The following is a 15532-nucleotide window of genomic DNA, read 5'->3' as shown; positions in this document are numbered from 1 at the left end:
TCAGTTTGTGATTACATTATGTATTTCACGGCACCTCAAATGCAAGTTTTAAACATTCAGGTAAAGTTCATAATCATTTATTGTGTGAAATATTTTCAAGCATGCTTTAGGATTTATGCTCTCGAACTATGTGAATTGTTTACCTGAATAAATGCACAGTGAAAAGTATGAATTTCAGAGGGATGAAGGCTTGCTCCATGGTTTCTGAAAGCAGAAGGGCAGAATGGGCATTTAATAAATGAAAGAGATGTGATTGAAAGAGATTTCTTAAAATTGAAGGCTAGAGATCCTCTGCGAACAAACATTCAAGTCCTAGTGGAGCCATGAGGCATTTCCACAGCAGAGAGTCATCAGGGAAGAATGTTTCGTGATTAGCTGGCTTGATGTTGAAGAAAAGACAGACAAGGTGGGAATATTGCACTACAGTTGCAATCATTTTATCATATTAACCTGCTCTAGCATGAATTCGCACTAACAGAGATTGCACTTTTGCATAAATTCACAAATACAAAGATAAACAATAGATGTTATTCGTTTCAGGAAAGAATTTTAGAATAAGGTCAATATTCCATCTCAAAGGTAGCTGCAAATCATTCTGAACTTAGTAAGTGTAATAAATCAATCTATCTTCAGTTATTCATGAATGCAATATTAATCGGTGACTCAAACCCTTCGCACATGAGCAGACAAACAAGCAGACAGGCAAGACTGCAGATCTTCCAGCAACCTTACAGCAAACCAAAAAAAATTCTGCGTCACTTTTCACAAACGAATACTCCATGCAGCTCAAAATCTTGATGCCACTCTGTGCAGAATACCACACTCTGTCCCACATGGACAAACATATCACTTTTATATTGAGCGCATATTTTGATTGACAAGGGCAGGTAGATTCAATGGAATAGAAAGTAAAAATGTAAAGTAAAAGTGATAGGAAGGTAAATGTCATAAAACAAACTTAAAATGTCAGAATTTAAGTTCATGAAGAGCCTAGAAATGTTAGGCTCCAATTTGTACAATTTAGTAATATAACAGCAATTTCAGAACCTGAGCATGTGTGGAACAACAGTTTTAATGCTGAGTGAATATATACACTTTATTTCACATAACATTCTTCAGCATCCAATTTTTGCTGGAAAAACAAATGCTGCATAATTCAATCTCAGTGCTAACTTATCTGAATTTTTAAGCCAATGCTTAATCTGCTAATCATGTGTAAAATAATACCAGGTAGATAATAATAAAAAGAACTGAAAATAAAATTGTCGAATATTTTGGTCTAATTTTTGGATAATGGTTTATGAAAATAAAGAAAGTAATATTGATCATGAAAATCTTCAACTGAACCAAACAATGTCCAAAGTTCTCAAATGGCCAAGGTGGGAGAAAATACTATGATCAACTCATTTAGCTTGTAGACTTCAATTTAACTATTATGTGCACAGAACAAATGGATTTTGTGGATACAACCTATTCTTGCTTCATTATCATTAATGTTTAAGCAAACTGTGTTATTTTATTAATGGGATAAAGAAAAATTATTTATTTAAGGGTATCTTCATATCCTTTCCTCAAGGCCATGACAACATCATTGTAACACTAATGCTCACTTCTGATTAATTATCCACATCATAACAGAGTTTTAGCAAACAATGCACAAAATATGCACTGATTAAAAACACCTTCACAATGACTATTCAGTTGCTAATTAAAATTGCATCAAAATATGAATATCACCAGTGAAAACATTCATAAAATTCATTTGTTTCAGGAATTAAGCTAAACTGGAAACTAATAGCAATTTAAATGGTGTCTGATTACTTCTGGGAGCTGTAATCTGCCATGCAGCAGTATGCACATGAACAGGTCCAAACCCATTTACAGACACCCAATAAGCTGACTTAAACATTTTTGGTTGCATCAACTTGCACACAAAGATGCTAATGTGCATTTGGCTAATATTTCTAAAAAGAAAGCAAATCTCAAATGCAATAAATCTTGGAGTAAGAAAGTCTGATGATTGCTAATTACAATGGGATAAAAGTGACTTCAGCAACTTTCTGAGCAGAAAATGTTCTCAAAGTTTTCAAGGACAGTAAATATTCTGAAGCTACATTTTAGTTTTAATTTACATGCATGAAGTTTCAAAGCAGGCTGTTCAAATTAACCTAATATTTCATTGTTTTTTTTACCCATTTTGAAATTTTGTACATTTTTCCCCCATGTGAGTTCAACCTTGTGAAAAAAGTTATTCTGGAAACAAAACAGGAATTGAAGTTAAATTATATTATGATTAAACTGTTTTGCTGAGAATTCTTTTCATCATCATGAGAAGGAAAGATGGTGAAAACAAGGCTGTCCAAAATTTATTTTGAATAAATAAGCAAATATAAGAGGACCCCACTAATAACATCAACTCACTATACCTTCAGCTCAAAGGTTGAACGTCAAGGATAGCCAATGGATATTCAGTAGCCAAATACTCCATTCTAACCTTCCAGACAGTATTTTTAACATTTATTTTTGGGATCTTAGGAATGCTGGAAAGGCCAGCATTTATTGTACATCTCTAATTTCACTTCAGAAGATGCTGGTGAGTCACCTACTTGAATTACCTCCATCCTTCAGGTCAAGTACTTCAACACAACAGTTGTGGAGGGAGTTCCAGAATTTAAACCCAATGACAATGAAGGAACAAAGATAGATTTCCAAATCAAGAAGGTGTGTGACTTGGAGAAAAAGCTGCAGGTAGTGATCTGCTCTTGCTTCCCTTGACCCTTTCATTGGAAAAGGTTGTTGGTTTGAGAGATACTCTTGGAGCATGTCAGCAACTGCAGAAAGCATTTACAGATGAGTTCTCACTCCAGTCATTTTGTCCCACTGCTAGAAGGGATACCAATAAAATTATTCTGGATGGCATCAAGCTTCTCAGGAATTGAGAAGCTAAAATTATCTGGACAACTAGAGATCATTCCCTTAGAACCCTAACTTTTGTCTTCGCATTGGATGTGGTCTTCATGGACTTTAGTTAGGCCTTTGATAAGGTCATGAGAGGTTGATCAAGAAGGTTTAGTCACTTGGTCTCCAGGATGAAGCAGAAAATTGGATTATAAATTGGCTTTGTGGGTGAAACCAGAAAGTGATAGTAGATTATTGCCTCACTGGATGGAGGCCAGTGACTCGTGGTGTGCTTCAAGGATTGGTGCTGAGCTCATTGAGGTTTGTCATCTATATCTTGAAGATAAATTGGATGAGCAAATTTGTAGATGACACTAAGATTGTGGATGTAGTGGTCAGTGAGGAAGGCTTGAAAACATGGCAGGATCTGAACCAGCTGAAAAAAATTAGGTGAAACATGGCCAATGGAATTTAATGTGGACAGGTGTGAAGTGTGGCACTTTGGGAGAATAAACAAAGGTGGTGGAACAGAGGGATCTGGGAATACAGATACATAATTTCTTGAATGTGAATCATAAGTAGATAGGGTCATAAAGAGAACTCTTGACACAATGGCCTTCATCAAGCAGCATGTTGAGTAGAGGGAATGTTATGTTGAAGTTCGTAAGACATTAGTGAGGTGAAGTTTTAGTCACCTACCTATAGGTAAGAGATCAATAAGATTAAATGAGAGCAGAGAACATTTACAAGGATGTTGCAGGGACATGAGTTGCTGGTGAAAGTTGAAGAAGTTAGGACTTTCTTTCCTGAAACTTCAGAGAATGTGGGGAAATTTGTTAGAGGTACACAAAATGATAAGAGGTATACAGTAAATCCTGGGTATCCAACCCTGGGTATCCACACCTATGGAAATTGGTAGATGCCAGATAGGTGAATTTGCCAGTTGCTTGAATTGGTGAATTGGCCTCTAGGTGGCACCAATTTTAAACTTTTGTATTTTTATCTATTTATTGTCCATGTTTTTTTTTGCCAGTTGCTTGAGGCTGCTGTTGGTTGAATACCGGATTACAAAGTTTTACTATAAAAAGAGTTAATAGAAGCAAGTTTTTTTTCCCACTGAGGTTGGATGAGATAAGAACTAGAGGACATGGGTTTAGGATGAAAAGTAAAATGTTTAAGGGGCATACCTTCACTTAGACGGTGGTGAGAGTGTAGAATGAGCTGCCAGTGGAAGTGGTGAATATGGGCTACATTTTGACACTTAAGAAAAATATTTGGATTGTTACATGGATGGGAGGGGTATGGAGGGCAATGGACCAGGTACAGGTCAGTGGGACTAGAGGAATAGTAGCTTGGCGTGGACTAGATGGTTTGAAGGGCCTGTTTCTGTGCTGTAGTGTTCTATGTTTCTAAATTCCAACAGACCAGCAAGAGTGGGACTATCACAAGATTATAAGTGAGATGTTCAACGGCTAAGAAATCAGGTCAAAGGTCTCTGCTTGATTGCACGATGTTCAATTCCATTCACAACCCAAAAATATGCTATCCCTGTAGATGATTCAGGCACAAGCTGGTAAGTGGCTGGTGATGCACAAGTACCATCACCAACATCAATATCCTGGGGTTGTGGTGAGGAGTTGCTATGTTTGCTATTTTCTAGAATCTCAGAACCAGATACAAAATATGGCTATCAGAGCAGATGGGGAATCCAATAGTTGATGACTCATTCCCTGAAACCAGTCTTTTCCTGTGTAAATTTAGTTCTATTTATTTTGCTTGAGCCTGATGACAGTGATCAAAAAGAAGCATTTCCTTCTTTTGCTCATTCTCCCTGAGAATAACAAATAACTTGTGAAATAATGATGCCATTTGTCTTTTTACTGTGGGTACAAATGATTCTGTGAAGATGGCAGATCTTCTGTAATGGTGACGAGCATTACAGAACTAATGGAGCTGAAGTGCTTGTTGTTCTGGGGACCTCTACCAAAAAAAATACTGAAAGATGCAAGAAACAATTTTCTCCAACAAAAATCCTTCACCAAACTATACATCAGTTATGCTCAACCAAATTCTACCTTTCTTTGAAAATTTATTTTTCTCTCTTTCTCTCTTCAGTTTAAACTTTGAATAATATGAACTTATCTATTAGTACGTTCAATGGAAACAAAGTTCAGAGGCAAATGTAATCAGTATTAGCATTAAAAATAAGAGCATTGACTCAGCTTTTCCTGGTAGCATTTATCTTGTGCTGCCTTTAGAATAATAGGATTGTACTTCAATTTTCTCCCATTCTACTCTTGAAAAGCTGGAATTCCAGGACTAGCTCTTTGCCATTTTAATCACTTGATCATTTTCTACTTATCAGACATTGATGTCAAATATGAAATATTTGTTAACAATTTTTGATTTCATCATCATTCACGATCCAGTCTTCAGAGAGATGCACTTCCCAGCAAAATCACTGCACACCAAACAGTATGGGAATCAGGGATGATTTATTTCACTGCCAAGATAGCTAAGGTGTCAACTGATTTGGTTCAAGACAATTTATACATTGCACAGTTCAATGTCATTGGGTTTGTCGATTGCATGGTTCAATATCAAATGGTGCCTTTATCCCAGAATTAAGCCATAGTATATATGCCAATGTTTTCCTGAACTCATCATCAATGCAAAGACATTCAAATAGTAAGTAATTCCTGTATTTGGCTTCACTCTCCCCCACACAACATGAATCTCTGGAGATTGCAGTGACTCTATGTAATGTATACACATACACATAGTGTATCTTAGCATTCCTAAGATATAAACAGAGTGGAGAGAGTGCAGAGAAGGTTTACCAGAATATTACCTGGGTTTAAGCATCTAGAGTATAGGGAGAGATTGGACAGATTAGGTCTTTATTCTTTGGAGTGTAGAAGGTTGAGAGGGGATTTGATAGAAGTATTTAAGATTATGAAAGGGATAGACAGAGTGGATGTGGATAGACTATTTCCATTAAGAGGAGGAAAGATTAAAACAAGAGAACATGAGCTAAGAATTAAGGGGCAGAGGTTTAGAGGTAACATGAGGGGGATCTTCTTGACTCAGAGAGTGGTAGCCGTGTGGAATGATCTTCCGGGAGAAATAGTGGCGGCGGAGTCAATTGTATTATTTAAGAAAAAGTTGGACAGGTATATGGATGAGAAGAAAATGGAAGGCTATGGGCATTGTGCAGGGAGGTGGGACTAGAAAGGGGTGTTTGGTTCGGTGTGGACTAGAAGGGCCTAATGGCCTGTTTCCGTGCTGTAATTGTTATGTTATGTTACACTCCCTGGTATACGGAATTCAAGCAACCAGTAAAAAAAAAGGAAATAAATAAATAAGAATAGATAAAAATTTAAATAAAAGTTTAAAATTGTAAAAGTAAATACTCTCTGAAACAACACACAGCCCCTTGGTGAAGGAGGGAGGAAATACTTAGCCACCAGAGCATCCCGGTCATGCCCTGCTCACAGTAACTGAAGTTTCAATATATTTGTGTTTGAATAAAATGGCACTACCCAGGGTGAAGAGCTGGTGAATGCCACTCGCCGCTGGAATGACCCTCCCAAAGTGTTTCCTTATCCCTGGCTAGAAAGAGTCTTTATCTTAATTAGTATCAAATATATGAGTAAGGCTTTATCTGCAAAGTGTGGGGTGGGGGGGGGGGGGATTATTAGCACAGTGGTTAATGCAACGCTGTTACAGCACTAATAAACCACTGTATACTGTTACTTGGTTACTGGCACTGCCTATATGTATGGCTGTCCCACCTTCCCTCAGTGACTCCACCCCCTGGAATCCCCAAATAAAGGCAGTTAAACCAAGTTCCTCCCTCAGTACGAGTCCTGGGATCGGGACAGAACAGGAGTATTGTCCAAGTCTTATGGTATTAAAAGCCTGTTGTCCTGCAACTTCAGTCTTTTGGTATTATTGATAGTGTATCAATTTTAATACCATAAAAATTTTGCAATAGACAAGCTGCTAAAGCCAGACAAATTAGATGAGGATCTGCAAATGCCTGATGCCCCAGACCAAATTCAAGCTCTGGCTTATCTGCTTCAGTGACTTCCTACACACCAGTGCTCAAGTCATGAGTACTGACGATGACAAACTATGCTTGCTGAGATTGAGGGTCAGCCATCGGGCCTACCCCTTCATCAGAGGCTACATGAGGTTTGACGAGGCCATGAGTAAACTCCAAAGCAGGTACAGTCCCAAGACTAACATGGTCAACTCCAGGCACCTCCTCACTACACATAAGGAATGGTCCTGGTGAGCCCCTCGAAGAGTACATTCTGGCCCTGCGCAAACTCAGGAAGGCCTGCAGCTGTAAAAACCTAACTGTAGAAGTCTAAACAGATGAGCTCAGATTATATCCAACAGTGGCTACTGGAGCTCGACGAACCAACCTTGGAAAATGCTGTCGAGGTCGCCAAAATGCTGGATGTACATAACTCAGACTTTCGCATCCAACAACGCGGCCAACTCGTGGAGATCATGAGAAGATAGTGCAGCCATCTTGGAATGCAGGATCCCTCTCTGCTGCTGCTTAGGGGCATTCTGACTTCACTACTGCCGTTGAGCCCCCGAAGTACTACTACTGTGGCTAACTAAAGCATCCCTGGAAGCACTGCCTAGCTAAAGAAGCAGTGTACTCAGGGTGCAGGAAGAAAGGGCATTACGCTAAAGTATGCAAGTCCAGACCTTCCATCCTGAGCAGTTTCACGTGGGGTAGCCATCTTGGCCGACGTCACTTCCACCGTCACTTCTGTCCCCAAATATTAGCATCATGTGCACGCCGGGGAAGCCGCCATCTTCCCAGCCCAGCGGGCGTCATCTTACCAGTCCGATACTGACAGCAACTCTGACTATAACCAGGTACTAGCTTCCGATATACTCAACCAGCACAGTCCTCAACGACTCACTCACTCGATGATGGAGGTCAAAGTAAACAGACACCCTGTTACCAGTCTGTTTGACAGCAGCAGCACCAAACATTTTGTGCACCCAGATGTGCGGGACTGTTCACTCATGGTAAGACCATCCAGTTGCAAGATATCCCTGGCATCCAGATCACAGTCAGCTGAGACTCTGGGCGACTGCACGGTATCACTAACTGTACAGGGCATTACCTATGACAATTTTAAACTGTGGGTTATTCCCCAGCTCTGCACACTGTTAATCTTGGGGCAGGACTTGGAAGAGTGTCTCCTTGGAATTTGATAGGTCCCATCCTCCTTAAACTGCCCGCCTCCCCTCCATACATAACCAATGGGCACACCTTGTCATAACCCCAGCGTCCAATCTGAGGGCTGTCCACCCCAGCGCCCCTGTTCGCTAACCTCACCCATGACTGCAAGCCAATCACCACCAAAAGAAGGAGATACAGCATGGGGGACAGGGCATTTATCAAGTCAGCTTCTGGCTGAGGGAATCATGGAATGGAGCAAAAGCCCCTGGAGGTTGTTGGCTAGTCAAACCATAAACTAGTTCAAGCAGCTGGATGCGTACCCCCTTCCCCGCATCACTGATATGTTAAATCAGATCACCCAATATGGGGTGTTATTAACCATTGAACTAAAATCAGCAATATCACCAACTCCCCATCTGCCCAAATGACTGTCAATATACCACTTTCGAGGTGGATGGTCACTTTTATCACTCATAAGGGTCCCTTTCAGGGTCGCCAATTGGGTCTCTGTTTTCCAATAGAAAATGGACCGAATGGTGTACCAGCACGAGCTGAAGGCCGCATTCCCATCCTTGGATAACATGACCATTGTAGCCTTGACGTGCAGGACAATGATGCAAAGTTGGAGAAATTCCTCAAGACAGCCAAGGCACTCAACCTCACTTAGAACAAACCAAAGTGCATGTTCCACACATCATGGCTGGCTATTCTCTGTTGCATTGTGGATCATGGCATCATTGGGCCAGAACTAACCGGATGTGCCTCCTGATAGAACTCCCTCTGTCTCGCAGCCTCAAGACCCTGAAGAAGTGCCTTGGGTTTTTCTCTTATTATGCACAGTGAGTTCCCAATTATGCTGACAAGGCCCAACCCCTGGTGAAAGCCATGTCCTTCCCACTCCTGGCAGAAGCTCAGGAGGCTTTCAACCACATTAAAGGGGACATTGCCAAGGCCACGATGCATGTGGACGAGTCCACCCCTTTCCAGGAGGAGGGATGCCTCTGATTTCACACTAGTGGCCACTCTTAACCAAGTAAACAGACCAGTGGCATTTTTCTCCTGCACCCTCCATGGACTTAAGGTCTGACGCTCCTCCATTGAGAAGGAGGGCCAGGCAATCGTTGAGGCAGTACACCACTGGAGGCACCATCTGGCTGGTAAGCGATTTACCCAGCTGACTGACCAAGGTGCAGTCGCATTCATGTTCCACAACAAACAGCGGGGCACAATCAAAAATGATAAAATCCTGAGATGGAGGATAGAACTCACCACCTATAATAACAACGTCCTATATTGGCCTGGGAAGCTCAACGAACCACTGGATGCCCTGTCCCAGAAGATGTCTGCCAGCTCACAGTCTGACCAGCTCCAATCCCTCCATGATGACTTCTGCCATCCTGGGGTCACTAGGGTTTTTCATCTTGTCAAGGCTAAAAAACCTCCCTTACTCCATCAACGGTGTCTGGTCCCAGACTAGAAACTGCCAGGTTTGCACTGAAAGCAAACCACGTTTCTACAGGTCCGACAAGTCACATCTAATCAAGGCTACTCGACTCTTCAAGCACCTGAGCGTGGATTTTAAGGACCCCTGCCCTCGTCCACTTGGAACCTGTACTTCCTCAATATTGTTAAAGAGTTCTCCCATTTTCCCTTCATCATTCCCTGCCCAGATATGACCAAGTCCACTGTTAAAATGGCACTATGCAGCATCTATTCGGGTACCCAAGATACATCCACAGTGATCTGGGATCCTCTTTTATGAGTGACGAGCTGCAACAGTTCCTTTTGGTGGGGGCATAGCCACCAGCAGATCTATGAGCTATAACTCCCCGGGGGAATGGTCAGGTGGAGTGGGAGAACTCTTGATATAGAAGGCAGCCCTTCTAGCATTAAAATCCAGGGGTCTACCCATCTCCCAGTGGCAGGATGTCCTCTGCGATGCTCTCCTCGCAATCAGATCCTTCCTTGTCTACCGCCACCAATTCCACGCCTCACAAAAGACTGTTTTCCTTCCTCAGGAAATTAGTGTCGGGGACAATCCTACCATTCTGGCTGACATCCCCAGGCTCAGTCCTGCTCAGGAGGCATGTATAGGGTTACAAGACCAACCCATTGATCGAGAAGGTCCACCTCCTCCACACCAACCCCAGTACGCCTACGTGACATACCCACATGGACATGAGGACACAGTCTCTGTCTGGCTCTGGCCTGCGTAGGAGATCCCAAGAACCACGCCCCCCCCCAACCACAGCCAGGACCTACCCCAACCCAGTGGGTATGACCACCACGGCAAATCCCTACCACCCCCAATGTGACTCCTGCACCACCCTATCTGCCCTCACCCCCAGGTACACCGACTGCCGACATACTCCCACCCAACTGGGAACCGGTAGCTGCACCACAGCTAGCACCAAGACGGTCTGCAAGTAACAGAAAACCACTAGATCAGCTGAACTTGTGATGGATACTGGACCTTTCTCCCCAGGACTTTTAAAAGAGTGGGTAAATGTGATGATAAACAACTGTATACTGTTGCTGGCACTATGTATATGTTTGGTTCATATGTATGGCTGGCCCACCGTCCATGGGTGCTCCACCCCCTGGAATCCAAGTCCCTCCCTCAGTACAAGTCTTGGGATTGGACCAGGACAGGAGCATGGTCCAAGACTCATGGTATTAAAAGAAACCTGTTTTCATCCAACTCCAGTCTTTTGGATTTATTGATAGTGTATCATACAGGAATAATCTGATTAAACTGAACTTTACATAACTAAGGTCTACAATACTGATTTTTTTTCTCAAATTACTTTACATTTTGCACTGTCATTTGTTTTTTTTAAAAAGCTGTTTATTCTTAATGCAGGTGTGTGTGCATGCACACGCGTGCGTGTGTATACACAAAAGTAGACCATTTGTTTATTTTTCTGGGCCAGAGTGGTTGTTAAGCATTAATTACAGCTTACTCTGCTCTTTGAAATTTAGTGAGTCCTGCTAAAAGAGGAATCTTTTTAATTTATATTTGAAACATTGAAAACTGCTCCCGTTACCTGAAATTTTCAACAGTTCTTGAGTTTCTGGAAACACTTATGGAAAGGGATACAAAATATGCCATGCATGAAATCTGTCCTGAAGCTTCCATCATATTTCTCCTTTAGATAATGAGCATTGATAGGTTTGCCATGATTTCTCACTTCAAATTTTGCAACAAGCATATTGGGATTATTTTCTTTATTCTTTTATTAAAGGTGCCATACGGAAGCAAATTGTGTTTGTTGAATGGTACAGTTGAACAGTGGAGGACAAGAAAATTATAGTTAATGATCACCAGCTTCCAATATTTTGTTGAATGTGTTTTGTAGAAACTCATTAAACCCTAAACTAGAATTTGATGGTCTCATTGTTCATCAGTATCTGTATGCGTAACATTAATACGCAGAGATTAGGATGTAGAAACCAGAATGACAATACTGTAAATCTTTAATGTTCTGTTATTGTAAGATGATAAATGCCAGTTGCGCAGTCATTATTCCCCCAGAGCTCCTCTAACTGAAACATGATTCATAACTCTAGGATTTTTCAACCATTCTAATCAGTTCATTCTTACAGTAAATATATTTGATCGACAGCAGCTGGAACAGTTCATTGGACTAGTATTTGCTCCTCATTTCTCAAGAATCTGACAGGTCCAGTTAAGTATTTTTGGACCAACAACAGATGCCTCACATTACGGCAGACCAGGCTTCCTTTGCACATTAATTTTTGAAAATATACTTTACTCAGATTTCTTAATGTGCAATCAGCATTTGTGGGCAGCTACTTTATCAAAAGCTTAGTCCCATCCTGCTGTTGACTTCTTTCACTGAAATTCTTTATCTTTCAAATTCCAAGACATTATTGACCATTCTTTTTCTTTTAATTTCTTTTTCTCCTCCACGCTGCTGGTCCTCTATCCTCAACCTACTTTCCTGTATTCATTGAAGAAGCAAGATATAATAATGACTCATGGGAAATCAGACTGATTGATGGTCCTCTCCTTTTTATAGATGGTAGAACCTCTCTCTAAGCATTGCTCTTAAAGAGGATGGGAAAAATTGGTGATACATCTTTTCCAGCTAGCAATTTAGTTCACAGCAATCATTTTGCACATGGCAACATTCATGGCATGGCTAACAACCTTGTTGTTAATATCAGCTTCCCTGGCTGGCCTCCCATTTTCTACCTTCCATGAATGTAACCGCTTCAAAAAAAACCTGCCAATATCTTAAAATAAAACTGCTCCCATATCGAAGTTATGCCTCATGGTAATCTATTCCCCTTCCTGCCATTCACATCAGCACAACCCAGTTTACAGCATTCACTACAGACTTGAGGACAATTTACAATCAGCATTTAACTTACCAACCCACACATCTTTGGGATGGTGCATGGAAGCGGAAGGCCATGAAGCCCACACAGTCACAGGGAAGGCATGGAAACTACATACAGACAGCACCAGAGATCACGAGCATTGAGGCAACAGCTCATCAAACTACACCTCATTGTCAACTAGTTCATCCAAACCTTTGGCTCTTCAACACAAATTAGTCTGCCAGTTCTCCAATGCCTCAAACGTGAAACTCTCATACATGTTTGTAAATACTTTCATAGCTTCCCTCCTCCATCTTTGCGGCATCTCCTCACTGCTTACACCCAGTGGCAACAGAAACATGGACCACCACCACCTGCAACCTTAAGATTCAGCACAATGTACACTGCTGTGTAAGCCAGGGGTCAATCCTAGTTCACCAAGTGCAAAGGGCTTGCAAGGTGCAGTATCACAGATAGCTCAAAATGTGAATGTGCCTGCCTACTGAAGTAACTGTGGTTGAACACTGTATTGCAATCATTGTACTGGTTCACCTGCCTCCCCCTCCAGAATCCCTAATAAAGGCAGTATCACCCCAATCCCCCTCCGTCAGTACTGCCTTGGAATCAGACCAACAGCATGCAAGGTTAAAGCCTATTAATCTTGACTTCAGGCCTGTCAGGTCTAATTGATAGTGCTACAGTAACACAACAGGACAGAATACTGGGTAAACTGCAAAATTAAAGGGACAGGGACAGAAAGATGCTACAGGCATGATAGAAGGGTAGGAAAGGGGACTAGAGTTTGCATTTTTATATGGGAAGATAGAACTCTGCCTGGATAGACTATTCTTGGGAGATTGTCTCCTGAAGCTGTTTGAGTAGAACATAGAAACAGGACTGGAATTATTGCTTTAGTGGATTGTATAGGTTTCCCAATAGTCAATGGAAATTGAAAGAACAGATGTGTTAGGAAATTGCAGAAAGCTGCGAATAATAACTGATTGACTTTAACGTATTGATTGATTATGTTGTTGGGGCACCTATAGTTCAAAGGGCTGGGATGGGGTGACATTTGTTAAGTGTGTCCAAGAAAGCTTCCTCAATCAATATCTTGAGGGTCCTACCAGACAGTGCACAACACTGGATCTCCTCTCAGGGAATGAGGTAGGGGATGTGTCTGAAGTGACAGAGGGGGGCAGCAGCTTGAGCCCAGAGACCATGAGTTTTGAAATAGTTATGGTGGAAAGGTGGAACTGGTCCTCAAGTTAAAGTCCTAAATTGAAGCAAGGCTGATTTCAGACCAATTAGGTAGGAACTTTCAGAAGTTGATTGGGAGAGGATGTTTGCTGGGAAGAGGAATGCTTATAAAGGTGAGTTAGCTAGAATTCAGGAATTGTACGTTCCTGTGAGGGTGAAGAGCAAGGCTGGGAAGTTTAAGGAAACCTGGTTTACGAGGGTCATCGAGGCTCTGATCTGGACAGGTTTAAGAATTCAAGATCAACAAATCCCTTGATGAGTAGAAAAAGTGTAGGAATATGTTTAAGAAGGAAATCAAGAAGGCAAAAAGACATGAGTTGGAGTTAGTGGGCAGGGTAAAGAGTGCAAGAATGACTCCAATTTCACATCAATGACTTTTGTTTAGTTAATATTACTTTTGTTCCCCACAGACTCTGCCGACTATTTCCTTTAATTACCATCTACACTGATGAATTCCACCCCCACTGCTGCCCACTACCATTGTAACATTAGGGAATGTCCCTTCCAGTAGGAGAAAGACACGCAGACTCATGTGCTACTAGCAGCTTGGCTACAGTTTCCATGATCTATAATCCACAGCAGAGGGAAATATGCTAGGATTGTGTTTAAGTGAATTCACCATTATTGCTGAATAACGGATAAATTATGCTAGCTGTGATATGAGTAAAATTTTGCAGTGTTGAGTACAAGAGGGCACCATGAATGTTATACTGTATATGACCTGATTAATAGAGCTTGTTGGTGGCAAAATAAGTGGTGCAATGCATCAAGCAATCTTTAAGGTTAGTTATATATTTTGGTCTGATGTGGCACTTGTAAATGCATTCCACTAATTTTAACAACAATTTATTCCAAATAACTCTTACCACGAAGGGTTATCTGGAAAGATAAGATGCTGTAGACTTCCTCCTCCACCCAAAACCTTCAACCCAGCCACTGAAAGTGTCCCACTTATTGTCATTCTTCATCTAACCCAATTAGCTTCAGGTGCAGAATGCCGACCATAACCTGCCAAAGCCATAGTATTTCCCTTTTAAGATCAGAAATAAATGCAGTTAAACACAAATGAAATTTTGTGTCTTTTTTTGTGCATCAGCCAATGAATAACACACGTTGCACCAGGCACACACAAAATTTATGCAAACAAGAATGTTGCACAAAGTTGGTATTCTGCCTGCGTTGGAAGCAACAGGGTGTAGTTTAATCAACTTTCAAAATCTTCAAGCTTAATTTCCTACTTAATTTAATTCAGACCACGTCATTAAAAATTTCAGTTATTTATTATTTTTAAACTTTACATAGAATTGATTTTTTTTAAATATTGTCAGCCATTTATCCAACTGTTGTTTCCAAGTCTTTACTTGTGTAGATAGCAGTAATATTTCTCTGCATCACTAATGAAAATGATTCATCATAGAGAATATATGTGGTGTTTTCTACAGAAAAGGGACCCAAGAAAAAAAAATGCAATTATTCTAATATTCTGTTGCAAAAATATGATTATATTACTTCAAGTGATCAATTGATGTCATGGGTCCCCTTTCGTTTAGAGTGGATGACTAAATAATTTTATTTGAGAAATTGGGAGCAGTTGAATTATTTTTGTTCAAACCTCAGTCATTTTCACATTAATTTTAATAAGCCTTCTCCAATGTGAGTTTGCTTTTCTGCCTACACATCCATTTGCCTCTCACACATGGTCAGTCATCTTTTGATTCAGTAGATTATGGGTTTTTTTTTCCTTAGGATGGATGCCGATTATACATTCATATTAGTTTCAAAATCCCATTGGATATTCAGAATAGTTCTGTGTTA

General features: G+C 40.9%; 1 protein-coding gene across 5 annotated transcripts in view; it reads right to left on the bottom strand.

Annotated features, from left to right (window-relative positions):
* Positions 1-15532, bottom strand: part of LOC138736812 (synaptotagmin-like protein 1) — a 192213-nt gene that overhangs the window by 136660 nt on the left and 40021 nt on the right. Inside the window, exon 1 of one of the 5 annotated variants that reach the window (XM_069886861.1) lies at positions 144-204. The exons of the other annotated variants lie outside the window; for them this stretch is intronic. Coding sequence (XP_069742962.1) covers positions 144-199 — 56 coding nt within the window. The 5' untranslated portion in view covers positions 200-204. Of the gene's footprint in view, positions 1-143; positions 205-15532 lie in introns of those variants that run through there. 5 annotated transcript variants of the gene reach the window in all.

This window comes from Narcine bancroftii, chromosome 6 (assembly GCF_036971445.1).
Source record: "Narcine bancroftii isolate sNarBan1 chromosome 6, sNarBan1.hap1, whole genome shotgun sequence".
NCBI lineage: Eukaryota > Metazoa > Chordata > Chondrichthyes > Torpediniformes > Narcinidae > Narcine > Narcine bancroftii.
The sequence above is the reverse complement of the archived record's forward strand: the minus strand, read 5'-3'. Positions and strand labels throughout refer to the sequence as shown.